Source organism: Thalassophryne amazonica, chromosome 17, assembly GCF_902500255.1.
Source record: "Thalassophryne amazonica chromosome 17, fThaAma1.1, whole genome shotgun sequence".
NCBI classification, from domain to species: domain Eukaryota; kingdom Metazoa; phylum Chordata; class Actinopteri; order Batrachoidiformes; family Batrachoididae; genus Thalassophryne; species Thalassophryne amazonica.
In genome coordinates this window covers 34,125,948-34,143,165 of record NC_047119.1, presented here as the reverse complement: position 1 = coordinate 34,143,165, position 17,218 = coordinate 34,125,948, and the positions used below count along the sequence as shown (strand labels likewise).

At 38.7% G+C, this 17,218-nt stretch overlaps 1 protein-coding gene across 1 annotated transcript; it reads right to left on the bottom strand.

Annotated features, from left to right (window-relative positions):
- Positions 1-3,336: 3,336 nt before the first annotated feature.
- ndufa8 (NADH:ubiquinone oxidoreductase subunit A8) lies at positions 3,337-17,214 on the bottom strand. The gene is made up of 4 exons (XM_034192146.1): positions 17,026-17,214; positions 9,907-10,070; positions 6,547-6,712; positions 3,337-3,763 (listed from the first exon to the last, which is right to left on the bottom strand). The coding sequence occupies exons 1-4, from the start codon at positions 17,071-17,073 to the stop codon at positions 3,626-3,628; spliced, it is 516 nt and encodes a 171-aa protein (XP_034048037.1). The 5' UTR covers positions 17,074-17,214; the 3' UTR covers positions 3,337-3,625.
- Between the last annotated feature and the right edge of the window lie 4 nt (positions 17,215-17,218).

The window sequence follows — 17,218 nt, the reverse complement described above, 5'->3', positions numbered from 1 at the left end:
TAGACAGAACTTTACTGATCCCTTGGGAAGACTGTCAGGGAAATTGAAGTTCCAGCAGCATTGTAAGAAGCACACAGTATCAAAAGTGAAAGTTAAAAAAAGTTTGCAAATATAAATACCACGTAAATAAATAAATAAAAGTGATTATGACCACAGAGAATGTTTAATATAAAAAAATTGGTTGCCTTTTATGTAAATAATGTCTGCCAACAACTGTTTTAAAAACTGATAAAATGACATAAACCCTTGTTTTTGTGATGTCATAAGGAATTATTACAAGTACATCATGAGAAAGCTGTGACAGCACATATCGCCATCAGTCCCTGCAGAAGTAACAAAAACCCCATACAGGAGCAGTAGCGAAAATTACATGTTTGAAAAGTAAAACCGCTACAATTAGAAGGTGCTCTCAGACAGAGCGCCCTTCTGCCAGGGTGGTAACAGCTAACCGTTAGTCCTAGTATCAGCTGATAAAGGATAGGCTTTGTACCTGTGTATGCATGTTAATATCATAAGACAAAGTAAGATCAAAGTCAGAATTTTATGGGTAACCACAATCCAGTATATGCAGAGCTTTATGATGTCATAAGGCCAGTCAAATCCCTAGAAAGAGAAGGAAAACCGATGTCACTATATAGAGAAGATTGAAAATCACATCTGCCACAAAATTTGACTATTCTCAGAAAATTAAAATCAATATACACTTACTTTTTGAAGTTAATGTTCACAGACTGACACAATCATAAATGACTAAAACAACCACTAAAAGAACTCATCTTTCTTACCAGTATAGCAGGAAAAAAACAACATATTTATTCAATTACTGTACTAAGTTAACAAAAATTTTAGATAAATAAAGACACTTGGATGCTTGATGATTTACACTTTGCTTTTCTTGGCAAAAATAATCATTAAAGTTACTCCTTTACACAAGAAGGAAACTCAAGCTTTGTGATGAAAGACACTTAAGATCATCTCAAGTAATTTCAACCACTTTGCTCCTAATTTCCATCATGCATGTGATGATGACAGCCCCTGCAACAAGCAAATGTACAGCAGGTGTCAAACAGGTATACTGCATACGAAAGTAAAACTTGCTTTTGAATTGATCTGGTGCATTAAAGTCATTCAATTTTAATCCATTCATCTTCATATTCTGCCCTTTAAATGTTTTAGAATTAGAAGACGACAACGGTTATTGTTTATCACATTAACAAACTGGAAGGTATCAATTATTCATTCACTCACTGCATTTTACAGTTTAGAAAAGCTGAGGATCATAAATGTAAAACATGGTCACTTACCCATCATGATTGCTGTTACTAATTAGGCTGTAAACCATTCAGAAAAGTAGCAGCTCTTCTGCATTTTGCTAAAATACCCTGTCGTATGAGCACTGTGTTATCATTTGCAGTTATTTAATTAACATCCTATTGTCTTACATACAATTTTTACATGTTCAATAAAGCCCCTCAATCAATCAAAAGCAATATTTACATTTTAACACCATCTGCAGGAGGCCTTGCATGTGCGTGTACATAATCTTTTGACAAGAGTGTAAGTTGTGCAAATCAATGGTTATTTGTAGATCACCCTCTGTCAATTTGCTGGCATTAATGAGAAAATTCAACTCCATAGGAAGTTAACGTTGAGTTAGCAGAAGTTAGCGTGCATGCTAGTAAGTCCCTTTGGCTGCTCCCTTGTTTGCACTCGGGGTCGTCACAGCAAATCCAAGGTGGATCTGCATGTTGAATTGGCACAAGTTTTACGCCGGATGCCCTTCCTGACGCAACTCCACATTACATGGAAAAATGTGGCAGGGGTGGGATTTGAACCCGGAACCTTCTGAACTGAAACCAAGCGCAGTTAGCAGAAGTTAGCGTGCATGCTAACGCCGCAAAATTTCTTGTAAATGACTCCAGAGGTGTTATCAGATTACAAAAACAGCATTTTCAGTTTTAGAAGTGTCTATTTCTCACTACATAATATATGACAAAGAAGATATATTTCCACACCAATGAATTTTGCAGCTTGCTATTAGCCTGTGACGTCACCATGCTAACATCCGCAAAATGTCTTGCAAAAAGGTTCAGAGCTGTTATTACTTCCCAAAAATGGCATTTTCAGTTTTAGAAGTGTTTATTTTTTTTGCTAGATTTTATGTAATATATGAGAGACGTATATATATGCAGCTGGTCTGCTCTGTGTTAGCCTGATCCCATCAGATCTCAGTAGCTAAGCAGAGCAGGATCTGGTTAGTACTTGGATGGGAGACCTCTTTGGAACACCAGCGGCTGTGTGTGTTTCTCCAGGTGAAACTGGAGTTGCGTCAGGAAGGGCATCCGGCGTAAAACTTGTGCCAATTACCAATGCGGATCTGGCTGTATCCGCTGTGGCGACCCCAAAGGAAAAACCGGGAGCAGCTGAATGGAAAACAACATATGAGAGACGTATATAAACACACAAAACAAAGAAGTCTTGGAGAGACCAGCCACTGACGTCACTGTGCAGCTCTACTCTGATTGGATATATATATATATATATATATATATGTGTGTGTGTGTGTATTTTTTTTCTTCATGCCAATGAAGTGCTAACAACCCCATGAAGGCTATGCAATTATCATTTTTGCACAATCAACCTTAGAGTACAAAAGTTTTAAGTTTGTCTGACTCAGCCTTGATTCTATAAAGAAATTTCAATAATTTTGAATATCTAAATTTATTATTAATTAGAAACTCCTTACTTGTTGATGTTAAAGGTTTTTTGTTTTTTAATTGGGGGGTTATTAGATAGAAATGTTTAATGAATTTTTAAGATACCTTATTAACTAACAGACATGTCATATAAGTGCAGCTTTACTGGTCATAATGAAGATAAAGACATTATAGGCTCATTGTATAGGCCAGTTTGTCTTTGAATTGGGTTCACCTCTCCTTTCACTTAAGGTCATGAGTACTGGTGTGCGTGTGTGTCTGCACCACAGTACACTTTGCGTCCATCTCTGTAACGACTTGTCGAGTTTTCTTCCATTGCAGGTCAAAGGCAGGAAGTGAGCTGGGAGAAAAGGAGGAAGCAGAAGCAGCTCTTTCTGGCTACAGGTAGTGAGTGACCTGAACCTTGACCTCCAACCCCAGACGCCATAAGTCTGACAATACACACGGTGACAAAACACAGATGTACAAACACAGTGGTGGTGTAGTGTTAAAAGTAACTGTTTAGTATCATTTTGGCAATTATGACCTGCCTGGAGCTAAGAAATTCATTATAATCAGAGCTGAGACAAATTAGTCATAAAACCTGAGAAAAAAGAAGAAGAAGAAGTGGGGGGGTGAATCAGCATAGGTATTTTATTTTATATTTTTATTATTATTTTGCTGATTACATTTACATAAGTGGAAAGCTGGATAGATTCATCAACTTAATGTCAAATTCTTCCCGTCCTTCTTTCCGTGGATGTTCATGTGCCCTGTCCAAAAGCAAACACACAGACCTCACGCCAACCAGGGACAATCTTAATGTTCACACTTGCACCTGAGGAATTTCAACAGCTGAGCGTCTCCGGGTGTTTCTGGACAGAGTTCATGGCTTTGCAAGATGAGCTGAACACCTTTGTGGAGCTTGCTCACGGGCTCCAGAAATACGTTCTCGACCCATGTTTGGCAGGATCCAGTTTACCCTCAATCACTGGGTTGGGTTCAGGGCGTTCTCGAGAATGGTATGGGTTCTCGGGCACGGGCCGGGTGGTTGACACCTTTGTCACCTTTAAAAAAAACAAAAACAACTAACGCTTAACTGGCAAGTTTACAGAGGTCAGAAATTTAATGTGGTAAAAGCTTAACCCTATAATGTCTGACCCACAAAATGTGTGTATGTATCCAGTATTATAGGGTGAAATTTTTTGTTTGGGGTTTTTTTGTTTTCCTTTTTGCAATATTGTTGGCAATCGAGCCTCTGAGTGCCCTACTCACTTATGATAATTGATTCTTTTTCACGATCTTTCAAAAATTATTAATTGTTTAGGAAGATAATTCATTACAGTCAGTGGGGCAGCTGTCCAAAGAGTTCTGGGAAAATACAAAACAAAACAACCACACCCTATTTTAGTGGCACAAAACTTCTAAAGATATATGGCCAGTTCATTTCTACTCCATTCTTTCTAATGTACTGATGGAAAATGGTGTTTTAGTTAAAACAGTCAATATAATGTACAATGATAACAACGACGAGCCTTGGACATGTATCCTTGATATGGACAGCTCTAACAGCTTATTAAAGAAATAAATGGGAGAACAACGTCCAACCTTTTTAACTTGCACATCAACATGCACAACCATTTCCTACAAGTGGTTTGAGCAAATAGAAAGCTCTGGAAACAGCATCAAATATTTTTTTTTAAGAAAGCAGAACTGTCAAGAGGCACAAAAAGTGGCTGTGAAAGTGACCCAGCAGCATCCTCTAAAGCTGAGGAAATTGTTATCCAAGTGAGGGTTGCAGCTGCCTTATATTTTTAGCAGAATAATAAAATAAAAACACAGAAGCTCCATTGTGTTGAACAGACTGGCAAAACCTTTTCACACTGAAGTCACAGTCAAGCAACACAAAGTGAAACAGTCACACCTCCTGTCCCTTTACAATAAAATGCTGGACTGACTTTGTAAAAACCTTGTAAATGTTAGAATGGGGGGTAAAAAGCCGTGGGTCACCCCTTTGAGTTTGGTCTGCTTGAGGTTTCTTCCTCAAATCATCAGAGGGAGTTTTTCCTTACCGCTGTTGCCTGTGTGCTTGATCTAGGGGTTGGTAAGGTTAGACCTTACTTGTGTGACGCGTCTTGAGGCAGTTTTGTTGTGATTTGGCGTTATATAAATGTAATAAATTGAATGACATGCACTCCTGCCACAATAATAACATTCATTTCATTAGTACTTTTTAATCTTATATACAAATAAAATGTAATAAAAGACCGTTTGACCAATAAACCTACAGTTTCTTCAGGTTTGAATCATTATCAGGTTCTTGAAAGTGACAGCATTTTTAAATTCTATGAAATGCCGTTACTGCCACTGTACATACAACAAAATTTGTCCTCTGAATTTAACACGTCCTAATTACAGTTAGAGACAATCTAATTACTTGGAGCAGTGGGCAGCCACAGTCCAGCGCCGGGGGACCAAATCCAGATGTAGAGAAGCTGCCTTGGTCAAGGGGCAGAAAAAGGACCCAGACCCTAAATGAGCATGATTTTTGATGGCGGGAGGAAACCCCATGCAGGAAACATGCAAGTTCCACCCAAAGGAACAGGTGCAGACCTTCTTGCTGTGATGCAACAGTACTAAACACTAAGCCATCAACCGTAATAAATATTTTTACCAATAAATATGGGGGAAATATATTGTAACAAAATTTGTTTGCTCTATTACTAACCCTATTTAGATCTCTACTAAAGTTGCTTTAATAGCATTCATGTATCCTGTTCAGAAAATTGTGGGGAAAGGGATTTCCCTAGTAAAAGATGAGCAGAGCTTTCAGTGGCTTAGTTGTCAAAATGCCAAAACACACACACACAAACATACTTTGCCCGTGTCAAAGCTGGGTGTCCAGATGTAACATAAGTGACTGCATAAGTCCTACCCAGCCCATTAGGCCTCTGCTCATCCCAGGACACCTTACATTAAGCAGTTATAACGGCTGAGTGGATCCTTGTCATTTGACTGGTGCTTTGTATGTCACATGACATGGATTAATTCGTCCCATTTGTGTTGTATTGCATCAAAAGTGCAAATTTGGTTCCATATGTTTGGTACAATTGCACTCTACACACACACACACACCAAATCCACTGTACTGTCTGGAGGCTGTTAGCAGGAAGAAATAATGAAAAGCTGGACTAATTTCTGACGTTTTTTTTTTTGTTTTTTTTGCTGCACTGAGGATGCACATAGTCTTTTTTTGGTAGCACACACACGCACAAGCACCGACCCGGTTGCGTGTGTGAGCTCGCATGCGGGGTGACGACTATGATTTGATTGAGTTAACTGATGCTGGTAATTCTTGTAACACACACACACAAAATCCATTCCACTGTAAGCCGTCTGGATGCATGAAGAGCTGTTCAGATGAAAAGCTGACGTGATTTTTGGCTGAACTGAGGAACTACACAAAGTCTTTTTTTATTTTTATGGAAGTCCGACGTCAGTGCACAGCATCACTGGACTACACGTCACAATTTGGACTTTAGCAGGAGTGGAACACCAAAATGTAAGTTCCTTTTCTGTTGTTTATAAATTAATAAACAATCAAATGACAAGGATCTAGGATTTAGTCATTATATAAAGCAAATAATAAATGTTTTTACATTCTTTCAATGGAACAAATATTTCATGAGGTGAAAGCTGGAACATACCTCGTTGAATGGTATGTTCCAGCTTTCACTTCATGAAATATTTGTACCACTGAACTCATAAATATTAGTTATTTGTATAATCTACTATCTAAATGTGGTAAAGGGTGCAGGGGCTCATTCGCCAATTTATAACTGTGCCTCACCTTAGACAAGTCGCCCAGTTCAGGTCTCTCCCAGCCCAGTTTTTCAAGGACACAATTATCAAAAACGTGCTGCTGCTTTCTGCAATGTCGAAATTCCATCATGCTTGTGTAATCCAAACACGTCCAGTACTCAGTGAAGGATTCAGCACAGTTCCCCTTGATTTGCCTACAATGCACAGTTCAAACACAAATGTGGAGTATATTTAAATAGGCAAGATTCAAACTAAAACAGAAGGATACCTCTAGTGCTGAGTTAATTCGGACTACACCCCTTAAAATGTATTGTTAAAGAGGTTATTCTGATTAATTATTCAAAGCTCATCTTGTGTGTGTGTGTGTGTGTGTGTGTGTGTGTGTGTGTGTGTGTGTGTGTGTGTGTGTGTGTGTGTGTGTGTGTGTGTGTGTGTGTGTGTGTGTGTGAGTGAGAGAGAGACAGAGAGACCTGTTCAAATTTAGAAAGAAAAAAAGTGTCATTCTCAAGCTACAAATTATGGTTTAAGACATGCCAGCTTTTATGAATTAAAAAAAGAAAATCCTGTTATCAATGAAAATCTATTGCCCCTATGTGGACATTAAACAAATTGCCTCTAAAGGTGTCTGGTGGATACCAATAAGAAGGGGGAGAACAGGTTCCAGGCAGCAGCAATTACAACTTTTTCAAATATGTCCTCATTATAATAATTAGAGGTATTGCTGCTTCATAGAAACTCTCGGAGGTCAGAGTGCTGGTTGTTTGTTTGTGCTTTTAGAATTAAAGGTGGTGTGTTTTTGGGTAACGAAAAGCACACACAAAAGTACCTTATTAACCACACAGGCATCGGGTCATAACCAAAGCTCTGTCAAAAAGTTTCGATAAACACAGACCCTGAGTGAAATACCCCAGATCACTTCCTCAAATTGCCCCTAGTGGCAGTTTAATTGAGACAACAACCTCCATAGCCAACTTATTCATTTTGTGCAAGTAAAAAAAAAAAAAAAACTGTGGTTGTTTTATGGGATCTCATATAAATACAGACATACAGACTGGCTGTTCTGGTAAAAAGAAACCTGTACAGGTATGTTACAAAAGGCGCTTTCTACATACTAACTGATGAGCACACTGGAATGTTGGTGGCACTATTATGCACCATTTCCACACCTGAAGTCTGAAAATATCTCATCATTTTAACAAGAAATTTAGTGGAGAATCTGGCCAAGTTCAAATTTTTAGATTAAAAAAAAAAAAAGAAAAAATTAGGGCTGCAACTAACAGCTATAGTAGTCATCAAGTATTCTTCCAATTACTGTATAATTAACTGGGTAATAAAAATATATATTTACATTATTTTACAGAAAAGGTGAATATATGAAAGACAACATTTTTTTATTTTTTTATTTTTTTAAAAAGGGAAAAACAAAATTTTTGTTGCTGAAATTGCCAAACTGAAGTATTCACAGCACTTCACTTTTTCATTTTGTTATGTTGCAACCTTATTCCAAAACAGATGAAATTCCTTTTTTCCTCAAAACTTTACACACAATACCCCATAATGACAATGTGGGGGAATTTTTTTTTTTTTTTTAGTTTTTTGTAAATTCATTAAAAATAAAAAATAAGAAATCACATCAAAGACTTGAGGCTGTAATTGCTGCCAAAGGTGCATAAACAAAATACTGAGCAAAGTGTGTGAACATGTATGTACATGTGATTTCTTAGTTGTTTTAATTTTAATATATTTGCAAAAATTTCAAAATAATGTTTTTCATGTTGTCATAGGGTGTTGTGAGTAGAATTTTGAGGGGAAAAAAATGAATTTACTCCATTTTGGAATACGGCTGTAACATAACAAAATGTGGAAAAAATGAAGTGCTGTGAATACTCTTGGATCATTCCATCTAAGTCACCCAGAGCCTTCCAGGTCACCCCTCAGTTCTGTTCTGTCAGTTTGATATGTTCGTCCTATTACAAAGTTATGGTGAAATGCCAAATATTAGGTCTGTATCTTGCAAACATTTGAAGTTACAGCCTTTGGAAATTTTGTGAATTTTTCACATATTGTGAAAATGGTGTTTTCTACCAACTCTGCACGTTAATAATGAGCTCCTTATATGCCTCACAGCTTTGAAACTGCTCATGCCTTGCTAACATTTGGTGAAGAGTTGGGAAATTGTGGCAGTTTTGGTGTATCTAGTGTAATCTGCCTTCCACAAAGACCTCAAAATGGTGGAAAACCCAAAATTGGCACTCCCCTGACACTGGGAAAACTGGGCACTGGAGTGCAGCTTTTCCACAAAAGCCACAGTGATAAATTCACTCTGCAACCTGTCGATGAAAACTTGACTTAAAGTGCACATAGAGGGCCGAGTCCATTTGCCCGGTGGCCGGGGCCGCAAAGTCATGTCAAAATGGCATTCGTCCAATGGTCGGCTAAATAAGGCACAAATAGTCGATTTACCCAACCATGGTTCGGCCAAAGTCTTGACATTTTGCTGAAATGGCAATGGGATGTGGCTGTTTTTTGTTTTATTTTTTTCCCCAACTTGTAAAATTTAACCATTGTTAAAGTTCTTTTTTTTTTTTTCTTCTTTTTTAAGGTTGATGGACTGGGTCCCTGTGTGAATTTTTTTTAATCCCTCTTTCTGTCTGATTCAGCAGATGCATTTCAGCTGGAGGTTGAACATGCAAGCCTCGCAATCAGGTATTTTTTATTATTATTATTTTATTTAATTTACAGTGTTTGTGAAGTGATGTGTGTTGCCCAAAAAAGTGAAAATTAAAAAGCAAAACAGTGCGAATCTGAGCAAAACAGAAGAAAGAGTGGACTTCTGCAGAGAGGATCTTCTTTTAGAGACTGCATGTTAGTGTGGCCGGGGACGGAGCTGTGACTCGCCCGGTGTGAGGGGAGTGCTGAGCCCCTCACACTGGGCAGAGAGAGACAGCAGCAGGCCGCGGGGCGAATAGCCACTCCCCACGTAGAGTAGCCGAACTGATATGTTTTTAAAAACAGACAAACACACTGCTTCACTTGAAATGCGCAGTAAGCTATTTCAGATGAACAGCGTGGACCCTCTTTCTCTTAAAAGGCTTTATTATACTCTCTGTGTGTCACGTTGGAAAGCTGTAGCTTTTGGCGCTACACTGATTAGCTCTTACACAGCTTATGCGCATGCTCTTCTGTTTTTTTTTTCTGGGGACGTTGCAGTGCCACACACAGGCCTGGCATATGTACTACAATGTTAAACAGAGCTTCGAGGCACAGAATTTGCCTCGAACATTTTTTTGTAATCAAATTATTCGAGTTACTCGACTAATCATTTCAACCCTACTGCTAATCTCTAGAATGTTCTTAGATTACATTTTAGCAATGGCATCAATGTTACCTGAAGAAACTGAGTGCACACTCGTTGACTTTTTTCCCTTCTTCTAGGCACTTTCTAGGGTCTTTCTCCTCCCAGCGGCAGAGCATGAACTCCTTGTTAGGTTTGTCACACTGGAAACCATAGTGGTGGGCGCCAGCTTTCAGTACTGCTGATGACACATTCACCTGGACAGAAAAACAAAAGCAGAGTGCGATTTTAAATCGAGCTAAAACAACAAATGTGATAAATACACCATGACAGTGCAGAGGCACTGTGTACCGTTTATGAATATTTCTGTGAAATCTTCGTGTTTATGCTTTCTACCTATTTATGAGATTAGGTCAAGGTGTTTTTTTTAAGAATTAAATTTTGAGTGACATTAAATTATGAATGATACAACAATATAACCAGAAATATTACAGTGTTAAAACAATTTAAAGAAATCAATCAATCAATTTTTTTATATAGCGCCAAATCACAACAAACAGTTGCCCCAAGGCGCTTTATATTGTAAGGCAAGGCCATACAATAATTATGTAAAACCCCAACGGTCAAAACGACCCCCTGTGAGCAAGCACTTGGCTACAGTGGGAAGGAAAAACTCCCTTTTAACAGGAAGAAACCTCCAGCAGAACCAGGCTCAGGGAGGGGCAGTCTTCTGCTGGGACTGGTTGGGGCTGGTTGGGGCTGTTGTTTTGAAAAGCCTAGGCATGGATTCTCTAAAATGCATTGAGTGAAAATATAAATGAACGAATGAATGCATCCCCTCAAGTTTAATGCAATAACTCAAAAACAATGAATGCTATCATCATCATCTTGTGGTTGTTGCCTTTCAGCTGGTCCTGTTGTGTTCAGGGTTGCCATGGCGGATCCAGCACAGATCTGCATTGATGTGGCATAGGTTTTACACTGGATCACCTTCCTCACATAATTCCAGTTTTACCTGGAGAAACACACACAGCCCCCGGTCTTCCAAAGAGCTCTCCTATCCAAGTACTAGCCAGGACCCACTTTGCTGAGCTTCTGAGATTTGACGCGATCAGCCTTACACCAAAGAGCTTCCGGACCAAGAGGCGATGCGCCGATGCGTTTTAGACAACAGCCACTATAGCTGCGCTGTGGAAGCTCTGCCACCATCTTGGACTGTTGCTGAGCATGCATTACCCAAACGGGTCAGGCTGGGTTCGGACGAATATGTTGAAATAATAATCGGGTTTGGTTACATCAGCACAAAGACACAGAACGTATGGAACTTTTCCAAAATGATGATGTCACACTCCTGCCTCTCTAAGCTCATCCATTCATACGCTATTGTTGCCAACACTGTAATTAACATACTTGTTTTGTCTTGGTGGATCATTAATGGGATTTATTTTCATCATTAGCAAAGTGCTGAAGAGACAACGGATGGCTGTGGTGAATGCTGATCATGAATAAATGGAGCACTGTGATGCTGATAAAATAACTGCAGAAAGGACTATCAGCTTTTGAAATAAGTTATATTTTTCTTCTTGATGGCGATAGGGCAAAGCGGGACTGCATTTATTGACAATCAGTTCCCACAATAAAGAATTAAGTATTTCCAGATGTCGTCTTCTAAAACAAGGATATCATGTGGTTAACAGTTTTATTGAGGCTGTGATGATGACTCCATTTGAAAGAACACAACAGGTCAGATAAAAAACAACAGATCTGCTTCACATGATGCAAACTTATTTTTTGTGAATTAACAAATAAAGAAAGAAATGAAAATACATGACATGATTTAACAGCTTTCTTCCTGTTTGCTGGCCAGGGATTTGTTTAGAATGGAAACTGAGACACTAACAGCATTGGCGCACTCCAAGATGTTGAGCCAATGCAACGTAAAGCGTAATATTCCAATGTCAGCTTTGATTTCTAAGAAAGTTTCACAATGCTGTCAATACATCAAATCATTTTATGGATGTATACAGTTTGCACTACCAGTGTGGTTTGACTATACTGGTGGGGGCTCATTACATATTATGAACATGTTAAAGTTACACATGTATTAACAGACTTATTTTACTTCTACAAAGTATGAGGAAAAGACAAAAAAGTTCACACCCGCAGCAGCTGCAGTGATCGTAGCTTCTTTCGACAGCCAAATCATATGGTCTGACCACAGACTGTATGACAGGTTTTAAAACAGCCACATCCTTTTTCACCTGGCAAACTTTAAGGCACCAAATCAACTGTAAAAGCAACTTGGCTTTCCATGTATATCACCACCTAGACTTCAATACCACCTGCAGGATAGGTAGTGGATGCCCACTGAGTGAATAATCTGGTGTCATTAAATTTGGTCTCGTCAATCACAAAAATGTCATTTGCAGAGTGAATTTCAAAAAGAAACATAGCCCAGAATATAAGATCAGACTTGTTTTTTAGGTCTCAGTTTCACCTCCTCCAGGAGGCCTGATGTTGATTCACACTCAACCCTTTGGGGTGTTGGTCTTGACCCATCCCTAGAGCACAATGCGCACTCCCAAGACTGCGAATGGTCAATCACAGATTCACCTGCATTATTCCCCACCAATTTTCCTTACACTGTTTTTTGCCACATCATACCCTTACCCCTTAGTGGGGAATAATACAGTCAGGCCCAATCAAATAATTTGATTGCAGTTGTATCTAAATAGATTGCAGACTAAACTGTACTGCTTTGTTAAGATAAATATTTTTGAATATTATCATTATTGTTATAAAAAGTCATTTTATTTTATTATTTATTTTTGCTAATAAAGCATTCTAAAGTTCAAATAAGCCCTGTAGTTTATTCAGGTTTCAGTCATTACAATGTCAAAATCAGTCCACAATGGAAACGAACGATTTATGCTTTTTTGTATTACCCTGTATATTTATGTGTCCATGTTTATTTAATATGTTTTATACTGTATTATCTTACACATGTTTACATTTTATACGAATAAAAATCAATCAATCGTGGTCATATTTAAGATTCATGAATTCATGGAATTCTGTCTCTTTTGTCTTTTGGACTGCTGTCTGCGTCTCTGGGATTATTGTGGACTTGTGCCAGACACGAGTCGAGCGAGGGAGCCGGTCCTAGTGCCTGTTTGAGAAGTTTCGAACCAGTAAGTTTAAAAAAGTTTTTTGGACTTTTATCGTCTTCATCGGGTCTTCAAACTAATGCGAGCAGGAAGCTAGCAGGCTAAGGCTAGCTGGCTACTGGGCTCGGCTTGGGCTCGCCAGCTGTGCTCCGCTTTGTTTTCCTGTCATACCAGCAAGAAATATTCATATCACAACTGTACCAGCATCATGCCTGGCAACAGGAGGGGCACGTGTATGCGTTGCAAGAGAGGCAAGAACCGCCAATTGAATGAAGAAGGTGTGTGTTTTTATGAGTGTCTTCGTGGGCAAAATGGCATCCCCAACAACGTAGCTATGACCAACACGAAGGTAGCGACAGGAGACGCGGGAGACGCAGGAGATTCGGGAGGGAAATGCTGACATCCGATTATCTCCTGAGGATATCGATGGCGTCTTCCGCTTGGGAGCGATCAGGAATGACGGCAAACCCCGCCCTGTCCGTGTGAGGTTTCACAATGCTGATGTAAGGTGACAGTTTCTGGCGAGCGCAAAGTCTCTCTGATGCTCAACAACTGACCGGCACAAGAGTGTTTTCGTGAACCCTGACCTTACTCAGTCACAGAGGGACAAGAACAGAACAGCACGCAATGAGTTGAAACGAAGGAAACAAAATGGAGAACGGAACCTCATCATACGGAACTTTAAGGTTGTTACCAACAACCGGACTGTACGAAGAGAAGAAGCAAACGTACAAGCATAGGAAGCAGCCACACATCATGACCCTGTTGTGACATTACAATCAGGGGTTGCTGGGGCTTCAGCTGCAATTAGCTCAGACTGTGATAGCCTAACATCTAACACGGTTAGATGTATGGCTGCTAATTTTGAGAGCATTCTGAGTAAAATTGATGAGTTCAGATTCTGTGTGAGTGAGGAGAAGCCGGATATTATATTTGGAACCGAAACTTGGTTAAAATGTGATATACCTGATTGTCTTTTAATCATACCTGGTTTTAAACTTTTACGTAAAGATACAATTGAAGTCAGAGGTGGCGTTATACTAATGGTGAGAGACCATATAGATGTTGAATTATGCAATGTATTGAATAACATGAATTTAAAAGACACCTTGTGGGTTTGGATGAAGAGTGATGGTTGCCATGACAGTCTACTTGGTGTTGTTTATAGAAAAGGAGATGCAAGTGATGAGTACAATATGAGTCTGTTAGAACAATTTGATATTGCAAGTAGAATTTGTAAAGGTAAGCTGCTGATAAATGGCGATTTTATCCTGCCAAGTATAGACTGGCAGAATAGCCTTGTAAATGAAGGTGAAAACTCATTTGCACAGAAATTCTTTGATAAAATCTGTGATTTGTTTCTATGTCAGAATGTGCTAGAGCCTACTAGACAGAGAGGGATTGATTCCCCAAGTTGTTTAGACTTAGTCATTTCTTCCTCGCCGGTTGCAGTAGAGCATGTTAATGTTGGATGTCCTACTGGTAATGCTGATCACAGCGTATTAACCTGGGACTGTCATATTAAGGTCAATCATTCATGTACTCGTGAGTTATTTAGGTATGATTATAACCGAGCAGATTACGAAAACCTCTGTAATTTATTGAAAAATGCTGATTGGTCTTGTGTACTTACAAATGACGTGAATGTTGCATGGGAGTATTTTCATAGGCAAATTAATACTGCTGTTAAGGAATGTGTAGCTTTTGTAAAAATAACTAGTGGCGGCAAGATCAATCCACCCTGGTTAAATGTTTCCGTTAAAAGGGCTATCAGAAAGAAATATTTTTCCGTTAAAAGATATCAGGAAACGAAATCTTACGCTAGATATCAAGAGTATGTTAAGGCCTGAAATGCTGCCAATAAAAAAACCAGGGAAGCAAAAAGAGAGTTTGAAAAAAATCTCTGCAAAAGGGTCAAAAAGAACCACAAGGCTTTTTATATGTATGTAAATAATAGGACTAAAAACAGGTTTACTATCGAAAAATTGAAAAATGAAAATGGCATGATTATTGATAATGATGAAGAAATTGCTGTTGAGTTAAATCGTTTTTTCCAGTCGGTCTTTGTGAATGAAGAAGATAAAAGCCTGATCTGGTTTAATGATTTTATGAAATGAAATTTTATGAAACAGTATGTGATCCCTTTAATTTTTATGGTCAAACTGTTGAACATCATGTTTTAGATGACATATTTTTCTCACCTGAAGACGTGAAAAAGTTGTTGCTTCAGATGAATGCTAATAAGTCAATGGGTCCGGACGAAATACATCCTTGAGTTCTTAAAGAGTTGGCTGAGGCCATCTATTTACCCTTATTTTGCATTCTTAGACAATCTTTTGACCAATGTAGACTTCCTGACACTTGGAAGAGGGCCGATGTGACCCACATTTTCAAGAAAGGTGAAAAGATCATAACAGGTAATTACAGGCCTGTGAGTCTGACATCAGAGGTTTGCAAATTATGTGAAAAAATCATTCGAGATAAGCTTGTAATCTTTATAGAAAAAGTGCTCTCGAACAATCAGCATGGTTTTTGAAGGGGCAGATCCTGTCTCACTAATTTACTTGTTACTCTTGAAGAATGGATGCAAATGTCTGACGAGGGCTTACCCTTTGACGCCCTGTATCTTGATTTTCGTAAAGCATTTGACTCTGTGCCGAGTGCCAGACTCATTTATAAACTGCGAAAGTACGGTATAGAAGGAAGACTTTGTAATTGGATAGAAAATTTCTTAAGTGACAGGGAACAGAGAGTTTGTATGAATGGTGTGAAGTCCTCTTGGATGAAGGTCACCAGTGGTGTCCCCCAGGGATCGGTCATAGGGCCGATATTGTTTTTGCTTTTTATTAATGATTTGCCATGTGCAATAAAGTCAAATTGTAAAATTTTCGCTGATGACACAAAGTTGTATCACCCCATCCTTTCTTTAGCTGATGGGGAACACCTCCAGTCAGACATAGATAGTCTCATAGCTTGGTCTGAAGAATGGTTACTTGGGTTTAATGAAGGAAAATGTAAAGTTCTCCATGTTGGTAGAAAAAAATCCATGTTACGATTATTTTATGAATGAAAAACATTAGAAGCGGTTTCAGAAGAAAGAGACCTAGGACTGTTGATTTCTAAGGACTTATCCTTTTCCCGCCATATTGCTCTTTCGGCAGCTACGGCCAATAGAATTCATGGGATGATAAAAAGGGCCTTTTTGTTTATTGACAAAGACTCCTTTCTTCTTTTATACAAAACGTTTGTTCATCCTCAACTTGAATATTGTGTGCAGGCATGGTCACCATATTTACAGAAAGACAAAAATATTTTAGAGAAAGTACAGAGAAGGGCCACTAAGTTGGTTCCAGAATTTAAAAATTTGTCTTATGAGGATAGGCTCTTGCAACTTGGTCTCACAAGTCTTGAAGACAGATGAACTCGAGGTGATTTGATTGAAATATACAAAATTTTGCATGGCTTTGAGAATGTTGACCCCACTGTATTTTTTGAATAGAGAAGGTATACTGGCTTTAGAGGTCATGAATTGTGCTTGGAAGTTAATAGATCCAGATTAAATGTGAGGAAAGAATTCTTTAGTAATCGAGCAGTAAAGATCTGGAATAGTTTGCCACCTGAAGCGGTCTTATCCTCAAGTACAGATATTTTTAAAGCAAATTATGATCTGTATTATAGCATAATGAATGCCACCAGATTTTAATTGTTAATAGCTGTTTTTATTGAATGTTATGATTTGTTATGATGTGTCATTATATGCAATCATGTATACAAATATTTTACACATTAAAATGAATTATGAATCAGACAGCACGGAGGTTGTCACGTGACGACGATCTGCCAATCAGAAGCATACCATCTTTGTACCGCTGTAGTTTTTTTTTTTTTTTTTAAGTCAAACATTCCAGGATACTCGAGACCTTCATCTGTGACTAAAGATTTGTTTGTAAACGTTGAGTCAAACGACTTATCTGACAACGGGAAAACAGCAATCTTAGTGCCAAATACGAGATTCTTCGACAAAATGCAAAGCGAGTGTTCTCACCTCTTGCACACTCAGGTCCTCCAGCGTCGGGACTTCCACCGTAGGCATAGCTGCGCGTGTGTCTGATCAAACAGAAAATCAAATAATGCCGCTGAAAAACATTCAATGTTCGCTTTAGACTTCAGAACCAGCAGGTAAGAAGGTCAATTTACTGCGTCCTCCTTTCAGCTCGAAGGCGCGCGCTGATGACGCA